The 12500-nt window shown below is 39.7% G+C and overlaps 1 protein-coding gene across 3 annotated transcripts in view; it reads right to left on the reverse strand.

The window, feature by feature from the left end:
- The window catches only part of LOC136825283 (lebercilin-like protein), an 88475-nt gene that overhangs the window by 47655 nt on the left and 28320 nt on the right, over nucleotides 1–12500 (reverse strand). For all 3 annotated transcript variants that reach the window (XM_067081370.1, XM_067081368.1, XM_067081369.1), the window contains exons 3-5: nucleotides 6394–6494; nucleotides 5316–5485; nucleotides 4395–4594 (exon numbers count right to left, since the gene is read on the reverse strand). In XM_067081370.1, coding sequence (XP_066937471.1) covers nucleotides 4395–4594; nucleotides 5316–5485; nucleotides 6394–6443 — 420 coding nt within the window. In that variant the 5' untranslated portion in view covers nucleotides 6444–6494. The remainder of the gene's footprint in view (nucleotides 1–4394; nucleotides 4595–5315; nucleotides 5486–6393; nucleotides 6495–12500) is intronic.

Below are 12500 nucleotides of genomic sequence, written 5' to 3' on the forward strand. Positions count from 1 at the left end.
TAAAGAACCTTACGTAATGCCTGCAGTGCACCGCGTGAGATGCACTGCATGCAGTGCACCAAAGCTTTCATCAGATTTCCCCTGAAAAATGACCCATTCTTAATTGGACGCTGCGTCTTTGCCTCCTCGCTTGACTTGGAATTGTTACAATACTCCAAGACTCATGTATTGGTAAAATTGCTTTGTGGGATTTTAAAGACGAATCTTTTCGTCTTTCTTGAACGTTCTGTAAATATATGTGCGTCTTGAACTAAAAGTTTCTTCGAAATTAAGACGTCATGGTCATTCAGAAAATACTTACAGTATGTATGTATATATATATATATATATATATATATATATATATATATATATATATATATATATATATATATATATATATATATATATATATAGAGAGAGAGAGAGAGAGAGAGAGAGAGAGAGAGAGAGAGAGAAGAGAGAGAAACAAACTTGGGGAAAGATGGAGAGACGAAGGGGTGGGGGAGTGAAGATGTCAGTGAATAGAGACAGAGACAGAGAACACCAAAAGATGTATTTTAGTGGAAAAGTTACGTTAAGTAAAATTATGTTCTTTAAACATTAAAGGCTTCTCTTATCACGTATGGTAGTTACACACTTACCTACTCTCTCTCTCTCTCTCTCTCTCTCTCTCGCTCTCGCTCTCGCTCTCTCGCTCTCGCTCTCTCTCTCGCTCTCCTCTCTCTCTCGCTCGCTCTCTCTCTCTCTCTCTCTCTCTCTCTCTCTCTCTCTCTTTCTTAAATACCTCATCTCTTGGGGTTTAAGTAGCCTTGGTCACCCTCTCATCTACGCTCTCAACATCCTACGCAGCATCTCATTAGGAACATCAGTAAGCTGCTTTTGAATTGAAATGAACTGAATTTAATACAGAATTTAGACCAAAGGCCAAGCACTAGGAACAATGAGGTCATTAAGCGCTGAAACGGAAACTGACGGTAAAAACGCTTGAAAGATGTAACAGGAGGGAAACCTCGCAGTTGCACTATGAATCAATTGTTAACAGAGGGGTGGAAAGTAAGATGGAAGAAAAATAAAATGAACGGAGGCACAGCAAAAGGAATGAAAGCGGCTGCAGCTAGGGGCCGAAGGAAGGGACGCTGCAAAGAACCTTAAGTAATGCCTACAGTGTGCCGTGTGATAAATTGCTTTTGCCTTTCTGTTATTCAACTGTTTCAGTCCTTATCTCACTATGGAAAGTCAGTCTGTTCTTCAGTCCTTAAGCATTCTTATCGTCTCTCTATCTGCGTCTTATTTCTACAGCCGTAACAAAAATATTTTCATGTGATTTGCTTTCACCATTTTTTCTCTATACTCGGTCTTGCTTTCCTTCAGTATGCAGCTGGGCATCAAACAATCTCCATTTTTCCACCACAGCACAATCCATCTTTTCACATTTCTTTGCGTTTCACCATTTTCTCAATTCTAAATCTTGCCGCCTCATCCACTGCGCTTCCTTTCCTTTGCAACTGCATTAAACAATCTCCCTTCTTGACACCAAAGCAAATCCCACTTTTTTACCATCTTTCATTCCTGTCCTTTTAAGACTGTACCAGATTTGCTGAACTGCAGCGCCAATACGCAGTGTAAATGTGCCACGCTGTCCAACTTGTCAGTTCCTGAAGCCCTTTATTCCTCACACCGTTGGACTGTGGAACAGCCGCTCTCTCTCTCTCTCTCTCTCTCTCTCTCTCTCTCTCTCTCTCTCTCTCTCTCTCTCTCCATGAACAAGCGTGATCACCTACCATAAATTATCTCTTTTTCACGACATACTATCAGAGAGAGAGAGAGATAAAATAAGGAAAACTTGAATTCAGAGAGAGAGAGAGAGAGAGAGAGAGAGAGAGAGAGAGAGAGAGAGAGAGAGAGAGAGAACAAGGCAAACTTGAATTCCTTGAGAGAGAGAGTTATTTGCACCAAGATAATAAGCAGCTGGCAACTCCTTAGCACCATAAATAACTATTAGGTAAAAAAAAAAAGCACTGAATAATTTTCATTTTCAGAATCACACTCCTTCCTTCCCCGCAACCCTTCCACTCCATTTCAGCAACAAAGAGTAGATTTTAATACCCCAGAGGCGAGGGAAATTATGGGGCTTCTTATTATCCGCATTATCAGCCGAGTAATTAGGCGGAATTAGCAGCAATTCAGATTCACTGGCCCCGAGAGAGAGAGAGAGAGAGAGAGAGAGAGAGAGAGAGAGAGAGAAATACATACATATTTATGTATATATATATACACACACATATATATATATATATATATATATATATATATGTACAGAGATAGATATAAATATATATATATATATATATATATATATATATATATATATATATTTAATATATATATAATAATGCACATTATGTATATATATACATACACACACTATATATATATATATATATATATATATATATATATATATATATATATATATATAGACATATAGACAGAGAGAGAGAGAGAGAGAGAGAGAGAGAGAGAGAGAGAGAGAGAGACATCATTACTCCAGCAATGAAACTCTGCATGAAAATTCGTTCGAGTAACAAAAAAAAAAAAAACTGCAACAATTACCATACGTTGCTCAACAATGCCATTCGTCGTGGGTGTCCAATACTGAGGTTAAGGGCGGAATGGGGTTGAAGGTGAGGTTGACGGTCTCGTAATCAGAATAGAAAAGCTCTTAGGAGCTTTATGGTTACCTAATATTCCTGGCAACCTCCAGGGAGCGTTCTCTTTTATTACGGAGTCATGACACATCGATTGGTTAAATAACCCAGACTCAACGCAATGGAGTAGATTATAGAATTTAGGCCAAAGGCCAAGTGCTGAGACCTACGAGGTCATTCAGCGGCGAAACAAACTGACAATACAATGGTTTGAAAGGTGTAAAAGGAGGGAAACCTCGCAGTTGCACTATGAATCAATCGTTAGGAGAGGGTGGAAATACGTTGGAAGAAGAGATTATGAACGGAGGTCCCGTAAATGGAATGAAAGGGGTTGCAGCTAGGACCCGAAGGGACGCTACAGCGAACATTAAGTAATGCTTACAGTGAACCATATGAGGTGCACTGACGGCACTTCCCCAATAAGGAGAATCAACGGAATGCTCTGCTTCTGAAGCGTAATTTCAGACCGAGAACATCTACCTATAATAAAAAATCCGAGTGGATCTTTCTTGTTTGTCGGCCCCGGGTGGGGGCGGGATAGGTAGGGGATCAGGAGGGTAGGAGAGACATGACACATCCAACCTCCTCCTGCAAACCTATTCGTCCGCCCTGGGTGGGGCCGGGTAGGTAGGGGATCGGAAGGGTAGAGGAGACATGATATCCACCCTCCTCCTGCAAACCTGTTTGTCCGCCCAGGGTTGGGGTGGGGTTGGTAGGGGAGACAGCAGCACCGGGTTCCAGCACAGCGTAGCGCGCGCCATCAAGCTCGTACAGTAATTAGATTAAAATAGTGCTCCTGTGCTTGTGAAGGTCACGCAGTAGAAATTAAAAGTCGTATGTATCGATTTATGCTTATATTTCTATTTATTTATTCATTCATCAATTTATCTGGTTTTATAAGTGATCTCTTCTTTCTGTATTTCCCATTTACCTTTTGTGACTCCTTTCGAATGAACACCGTAGTGTTATGAAGCTTGAATTTCAGATCAATGGTCGTTATGATGGGTTTTCTTCCATATGGATAATAATAATAATAATAATAATAATAATAATAATAATAATAATAATATAAAATAATAATATAAACTTCACTGTCAACTGATTAACATCCATGGTATGGTTCAGAAATAACATATACAACAAATTATTAACATATTAAAATAATAACCTGGCACAAATATTTCTAAAAGTTTTATCTACTGTGTCACCCTGAATACGCAATGGTATAATGAAATAACATCGCTTCTGTGTGTGTGTGTGTGTGTGTGTGTGAGTGTGTGTGTGTGTGTGTGTGTGTGTGAGAGAGAGATCTGAGAGAGTGAGAGAGAGAGAGAGAGAGAGAGAGAGAGATTTCGTATGTGGTTACGTTGCTACCAAATTTTACGAGAGAGAGAGAGAGAGAGAGAGAGAGAGAGAGAGAGAGAGAGAGAGAGAGATTATTTTGTGGTGCATTACCTAATCCCAATTCCTAGCTTTCTGAAGACCTGAAGCTACTTAACACCCGTATCAAATAAAAAAAAAAAAAAAAAAACATGCACATCCTAAAACGTAAATAACTAGATTTCAATTTATTCGACTGATTTATTGTTACCAAAACCGGCGTTACAACGTCTAGGCTATTGACTACTCCATCAAACTTATAAAAGTTACAAAATACATTTAAAACACTTCAAGTCCTTCGTCAGGAACCTCCTCCCTCCTTACCTTGATCCTGCGCTGCAGGAAGATGATGTCGCTGTTGAGTTGCTGTACGTGGTTCCTCTTGGCAGACAGCAGACGATACAGCTGACCCTCTCCGCCCTGGGTCACCCTACTGACGACGTCGACCAAAGTCCTGGAGGATTTCTGCCGAGAGATCACGGAGGACATGCCCGAAGAGACGGCCGAGCCCTCGCGGGAGACTTCTGCGGGAATAGGCCGAGAAATGGCTTCAGGTTGATAGAACAGAACAGAATAGCCTACAGAATTTAGGCTAGGAGAGGGTGGAAAGTAAGATGGAAGAAAGAGAATATGAACAGAGGCACAGTAAAAGGAATGGAAGGGGTTGCAGCTAGGGGCCGAAGGGATGCTGCAAACAACCTTAAGGGATGCTGCAAACAACCTAAAGTGATGCCTACAGCGCATCGCGCGAGGTGCTCTGATGGTACTACTCTCCTACGGGAGCTTCGATCTGATGAATATTACGTAGGGTCTCAATCTAAAATTCTCTCCCTCTCTCTCTCTCTCTCTCTCTCTCTCTCTCTCTCTCTCTCACACACACACACACACACACACACACACACACACACACACACACACGCGCGCGCGCGCACAACTCTGTCAAAATCTACATCATGACCAATTCAAAAAAAGACTAAATCTACAAGGATCTGGTCTCGATGAGGCAATACTTCACCTCAAAGAGGTAAAACCTTATTATAATTATTCTCTCTCTCTCTCTCTCTCTCTCTCTCTCCCCTTGTATTAGTGCTCATTATGTAAAATAACGTCAATGTAGTTTGCCATTTAAATTGTACTCCTGGTATCAATGCTCATTATTTAAAATAAGTTAAATGTAGTTTGTCATTTATATTTACATGAGAAGCACTCTAATAATCATTAAGTAAAACGTTACAGGCAACTAACCCACGCTCTGGAAGACGGATGACCTGCCCTTTGACCTCGCCGTGATGCCGAAGTTGATCCCCAGCTCCTGCAGGAAGACAGCCGCGTCGTCGTCATCTTCGACCAACAGAGATTCGTTGGCCCCTTCTATCGCCTTGCTGTCGATCTGAATCAGCGGGATTTCGCACTCCCTGTCGATGGGAAGGACGTCAAGAATTCAAAACACCGAGGTGGTGTGCGCATGCGCCAAGAACGGGTGGCCAATCACGGCTGGATAAGAGTTGGATATGGAAGATGTAGGAAGCAAGGTCTAGGCCTTCGTGGGAATATAGAATTTAGGACAAAGGTCTGAATCATTAGGATTTCGCACTTCCTGCTGACAGAATAAACGTCGAGGATAAAAAAAAAAACACAGAGGTGGTGTGCGCATGTGCAGAGTACGGGAGGCCAATCACGGCTGGATAAGAGTTGGATATGGGAGCTGTAGGAACCCAAGGTCTAGACCTAGGTAAGAAGTGCACTATGTAGTCGGAAGGTACAAAAGAATAAAGGTAAAATGTTATGAAATAGGGGTCGGAACGGAGGAGAATTCAAGAGGAGAGGTAGTAAAGGAACTCATCAGAAAGGGTGAAGCATGGAATAAAAGCGTGAATAATGATTAAACATTTAATAACAAGAAACGGATCACGGCATACAGAAGATAATGATATTAAACTAGAAAAAACGTCAAAATCCTTTTAAAGTCAATGAACGGCGAAGATGAAAACCAGAAACTGACAGGAGAAAAAAAAGTAAGATCGTATAATACGAAATTATATGATAGCAATCATATTGTGCTCCTCCAATAGCAACAGTTGAAGAATACAGACGAGAGTCCTTTAGAGAGCTTATTTCTTGTAGATATTATTAATTCTATGCAATAATAAGCATAAAAAATAGTAATCTTATCGTATGAACAAACACCACTCTGCATCTCGCTTCAATCTCCTCTTGCAGAAATAAAAAAAAATCATTTGAGGCGAATACTGTTCCAAAGAAAATGGATTTCATTCTCGTTCAAGTAGCAAACTTTACGTGGAAATAACGTGAACATAATTACCCGTTCTCGTGGTCCTCTTTATCAGCCATGGCGTCACATCCCCGTGCCATTCTGCCCAAATGTCTAAAGATTGCCTGGCATAACACCACCTGCTAACAATCCTGAAAGAAAGGCAAAAATAAATAGAATATATAATTTAGGCCATAAGGCAAGTGCCGAAACGGAAATTGAGAGTAAAAAGATCTGAAAGGTGTACCAGGAGGAAAACCTCGCAGTTGCATTATGAAACAATTGTTAGGAGAGGGTGGATAGTAATATGGAAGAATCAGAAAATGAATGGAGATAGAATAAACGGAATGAATGGGGTTGCAGCAGCAAGGGGCCTAAGGAAGGAACGCTGCAAAGACCCTTCAGTAATGCCTACAGCGCACCTAGTGAAGTGCACTGACGCCACTAACTACTGGTCTCTATTTGTTTAGTTACTTCTGTTGTTAAACTGTTCACGTTACGTGTTTCTGTTGTGGGGAGAACAAATCTGCAATATATGCGGCTTTTAGTTATGCGAATGTTCACAAAAAAATAATAGTAACAATTATAATGTCAAAGAAACATTATGTTTAACAAATGCAGAGGATAAAAAAAATCGTTACGTGTAGTTTGTCCGAAGGGATTAACATCCCTTCAGTGCCTGATAACTGAACTGAACTAGATATAGAATTTAGGCCAAAGGCCAAGCACTGGGACCTATGAGGTCATTCAGGGCTGAAATGCAAATTGACAGTAAAAGGTTTGAAAGATGTAACAGGAGGAAAACCTCGCAGTTGCACTATGAATCAATTGTACTTAGGAGAGGGTGGAAAGTGCGATGGAAGAAAGAGAATATAAAAGGAGGTGCGGTAAAAGAAACGAAAGGGGTTGCAGCTTGGGGCCTAAGAAAGGGACACTGCAAAATCCTTAAGTAATGCATACAGTGCACCGTACGAGGTGCACTGACGGCACTATCCCCCTAAGGGGGCTTGATAATTCTTTGATTTAAATATACTTCAACAAGCTACAGGAAACGAGTGTTTTTGCATCCTACAATAATAATAATAATAATAATAATAATAATAATAATAATAATAATAATAATAATAATAATAATAAGGAAAATCACGATGCATTAATTTTAATATTCACGGGTTTAAGTCTAAAACGTCAAATGCTATCAACACTGACTTTCCTTTGTTTATGTAGTTCACTAAGTTTACAACTATTAAATAATAACAATAACAAATAATAATAATAATAATAATAATAATAATAATAATAATAATAAAACTAATAATAACATGGGTTTAATAACTAACAATAATAATAATAATAATAATAATAATAACAACAACAATAATAATAATAGCACGGGAATTCCACAATCCATTATCTTTAATCCCTCAATGATTTGAATCCAAACCGCCCAGTGCTATCAACATGGACTTCCTTTGTTTATGGAGCTCACTAAGGTTACACCTCATGAATGAATAACAACAGAACGTTTCTTTAGACCATATCAGAACTTGAAATTCAATTCTTAAAGTCACCTGAATCCAGTAACTCTGCCATGGGCTGAACACACTCAAACCTGTTCTTCTATCGTCGATTTAAACTAATTCTGCCATGATTGACTGAATAGACTAGAATGGAATATAGAATTTAGGCCAAAGGCCAAGAGCTGAGACCTATGATGCGGTCATTCAGCGCTGAGAGGAAAACAGAGTAAAAGGTTACAAAGGCATAACAGGAGGAAAACCTCGCAGTTGCGCTATGAAACAATTGTTAGGAGAGGGTGGAAAGTAAGATGGAAGAAAGAATATGAGCGGAGGTGCAGTATAATGGAAGGAGTATGGGCCTAAGGAAGGGACGCTGCAAAGGGAAGTGCACCGCGTGAGGCGCACTGACGGCACTACCCTCCTACAGGGACCCCCTTTAATAATGCCCACAGTGCTCGTTGTGAGGTGCACTGACGCCATTTTTTTCATGAGGAAAGTACCTGAGCTTGACATGTCATACTGGGGGAGAAATTTTCGATAAATTGCTAATCTTTATTTTCACACAGCGTCCGTTAACGCAACGATTTACTTTCGTCACGCGAACCTTATAGTAAGAATGAATGAACGACAATAAGTGCACGTTATTAGTGGCATGATGCATTACTTTCGTATAATAATAATAATAATAATAATAATAATAATAATAATAATAATAATAATAATAATAATCAATATTAACAAGACATATTTAGCAACGAAAGGACTGTGGTACCTCTTCAAAAGCGCAGATGTTCCAAACACGCATGGACTAAAATGGCGCACGAGAGATCTTATGTGACGTGACAAATGGTTCTCAGTAATATATATACCGTAAATAAATGAAAAGTGAAAACGTGTACTTGGGTACAAGAATAAAGCAGAAATAACCACCACTGCTTGACGCTTTGGTCTTTATAATTCGAGAGGCAAAGGAGAAAAGAGACACACACAGAATATATTAAAGTATCTACTCATATCTAACAGACTACACCAAAACGATATCAGAACTACTTCCATTTAGCGTGACAGAGTCTGAACCACAAGACCTACAGAACAGGTCAGAGAGAGAGAGAGAGAGAGAGAGAGAGAGAGAGAGAGAGAGAGAGAGAGAGACGCCAATCGAACAGACTTTTTTTGGGGGCGAAATAAACCTTGCGTGAATGCTATACGCAGTTGATATGAAGGCTTGACGCTCGTCATAAATTCTGTAATCACTAAGTGGCGGGTTGTTGCAGCGTGAGTACCTGTTGATAACGCATTCGTTTCCCCGTGTTATTGTGGAGTTCACATGTCCACCTCTTGCGGTTAATGAGTGTAATTATTCAGGAATATAAATCTGAGATACAGAGGGAAAGTAGACATCGTCTCAAGAACCTTGAAAACATACACACGCGACGACAATGAGTAGCAAGGCACAAGAAAAACAGCAACAACTACTACTGACTAGAATCACTGGTGCTACTCTCATGAATTTCGCATTATTGCTTTAATAAAAACCAATTAACTCTGTTCTGCCTTTGTGCACGGCTGAATCTGACGCTAGTTAGACGCTGTATGAACGAGCCAGTACTTTATGTACGAATGTATGTAATAAATAGTATCAACCCTTCCCGAAGTAGGATTGTAAAACGTAGGCGCACTAGAGGCCGGCTCCCGTTTTCTATCATTAACTAACAAGAAGAGTTTCCCGCTCATCCTTTAGTCTTCTTTTCCTCTTCTTTTGAATCTTCTCTAAGACGCCTGGGCACCTCAAGTCCTATTTACAAGGAGTTTACCGCTCTTCCTTCAGTCGTCCTTGAGTATTTGATGCCTACTCCCGTTTTCTATCATTCCTTTACAAGGAGTTTCCCGCTCTTCCTTCTTTCCCTCTTCTTTGAATCATCTCTGAGACGCCTGGGCTTCTTAAGACCTGTTGGAATTACCGTCGCATCGCCCTTTGATTTTTAAAGGATCAAAAACGGGGCTTAATGCGCTCCAGGAAGTTGGAAATCAAACGAGAAGGTTACGACTTAAGCCGCCAGAGGGTGTAGACGGAAGAGATTACTTGAGACGCTTCTCAAATAGACACCAGAATGTTCGAGCGACGGTAAATACCCAAGACGGCTTCGAGATCTTTTAGGAGAGACACTTTCATGTTTCCTTTGATAGGATCTGTCTAAAGAGAATACTCTCTCACTCTCTCTCTCTCTCTCTCCTTCCTATATAACGCACAGGGTGTCCATGTCATGGTGCAATTTAAAATACTTGTAGCTTCGCAACTGTAATTGACAGAATCAATCTGTAAAAAGGATAAGAAAGCTTGATATCTATAGCAGAGTCCACCGCTCTTTGCAGCTAAGCCCCGCCCACTGCACGCCAGTGAATGGTTAGCTCTCGAGGGGTGAATGACGTCACACTAGTTAGCAGTCCAAATGATTACCAGAACGGATTTGACTCCGTTCGGTCATGTTGAGCATCGTACATGAATGATGACGCCACAGAGTTCCCGGAGTTGTGAAGTATGCAATTGATATCTCCGTTAAAAGATATATTTTAAGTTATATATCATTAGGAAGATCTTGGATTATTTAGTCTGTGCATCTTTATTTATCATGCGGAGCCTAAATACACAAGCATCTTGCTTTTCTTTTTAAATTGGTGTTGGCCTACATAAGCGATCCCACATAGAACACATTAATTGAAATGAAGTATACACTTATGCAGCCATGTCAAATGTTAATATCATTGAGGGATTAGGCCTACACGTCAATTTCTTATATTTTGAGGCAATGATAGGTCATAGGACTACACGTCAAATTATTACATTTTGATGCAATGACAGGTTGTAGACCTACACGTCAGTTTCTTATATACTGAGGCAATGACAGGTTATAGGACCACACATTAAATTCTCATATTTTGAGAACATGACAGGGCATGGGCCTACAGTACACGTCAATTTCTTATCGCAAATAGTTTTCTTCCCGTATCTGTTGGAAATAGAGTAACTTTTAATTAATATAGTAGCTTCAACTCCACGATATATAATACATAATATAAAGTGGAATGTACACGTATAAGCAAGTGCACATGCACAGACATGCGTGGGTGGCCGTAGTAATTGTAACGCCACTTATACCACAGAGAGATAAAAGTAAAACTTATGGGCACGTAGCCGATGGCGTACACAGATCAATCATAGAACTGTCTCAATGAAATATATTGAAAATATATTTACAAAAGGGATAACAAATTATATTTGTGTGGTGAGTAAATATAAGGCTGCTGTAGCATTTCTATGAAAATGAAGGCTATGGCAGGAAGGCATCATAAGATACTTAACGAAATAAGAAAAAATAAATGATAGCTGAAAAATTTATGTGCGAGATGATCCAGACCAGTCTGAGAGTAGCCCATGATATTCATTTGCTTTTGGGGGCATTCTTACAGGTTACCCTGTCGGACTAAAGGATACATGAGCCAGTAAATATGCTCGCTCGCTCTCTCTCTCTCTCTCTCTCTCTCTCTCTCTCTCTCTCTCTCTCTCTCTCTCTCTCTCCGTTGTTAGGAGAATATTCTAGCGTAGACTATATTCATAAAGATCTCGATTACTTTTAATTAAAACAAATGACTAAATTTCAATTGACAAGAGTAGGCGGATAATTCTTTACACCAGTATTTTGTGAATAGGTCTATGTTTATTCTGCAGTTGTAGGTCACCATATGAAAAGTTTTCGAAGACACAAAACTACAAGCACTATAAAAAAAATAAGAATAACCACAATAAAACGACTGAGTATAAGATAGGCCTATAATCCAAACACCATAAGCTGCGTAAACCGACAAAAAGACATAGGACATTATAGGTCTACGTCCATTTTTATGATCCTGTTATTTCGAAAGAAGATAACGTCCTTAGGAAAATTCTCAGCAAATTATATCCAATACTACTCGTACAGCCTATTATACTGTAAAACTTTAAGTAAACATAGGCGTATACTGGTTTTGTAGAGTGCAGTCACTGCTTGTCATCCCTCCGAATGTGTTAAAGAGTGCAATGAAATCGATTTTATGACTTAAAATGTAGTAAAATTTCCTGAAATCAATATGAAATATCAGTCTGCATAGCTCTGAGGGTCTTTGTGCTTAGGTTTAGAATGGTGAGCACGCTTGACAATATTAGACAGTAATTATCATTGTCCAGTGATTCAAGTGCACCGATTCGAACGCAGACATTCCCTGTGTCACCTCCGTATTCAGGTGAACCTCCTTTACGAAGCACAACACCGTAGCATCGCGGAACACTCCTGACTTCGTTCATATTTTCCTTTTTTTTTTTACCACCTTTATTGGGATGCGTATTACGATTTTATTTCAGGGGATAATATAACGTTTCCTTTTGATAATCTGCAGAACGTATTTTAGTTCGGTACAACAACCATTGCAATATTAATGAACATGAAAAGAACCACAGATTAACCAACTTTTCGAAACTATTGCCAGCCAATTAGCTCTGAGGGATGGTCATGACGTAAACAGTGGGCGGGGCTTAACTGCAAAGAACGCTGGACTTTGCTATAGTTTCCTGTTAAAAGTAAAATATTGTGCCGGCTTTGTCTG

The sequence above is a fragment of the Macrobrachium rosenbergii genome, chromosome 37 (assembly GCF_040412425.1).
Source record: "Macrobrachium rosenbergii isolate ZJJX-2024 chromosome 37, ASM4041242v1, whole genome shotgun sequence".
NCBI classification, from domain to species: Eukaryota; Metazoa; Arthropoda; class Malacostraca; order Decapoda; family Palaemonidae; genus Macrobrachium; species Macrobrachium rosenbergii.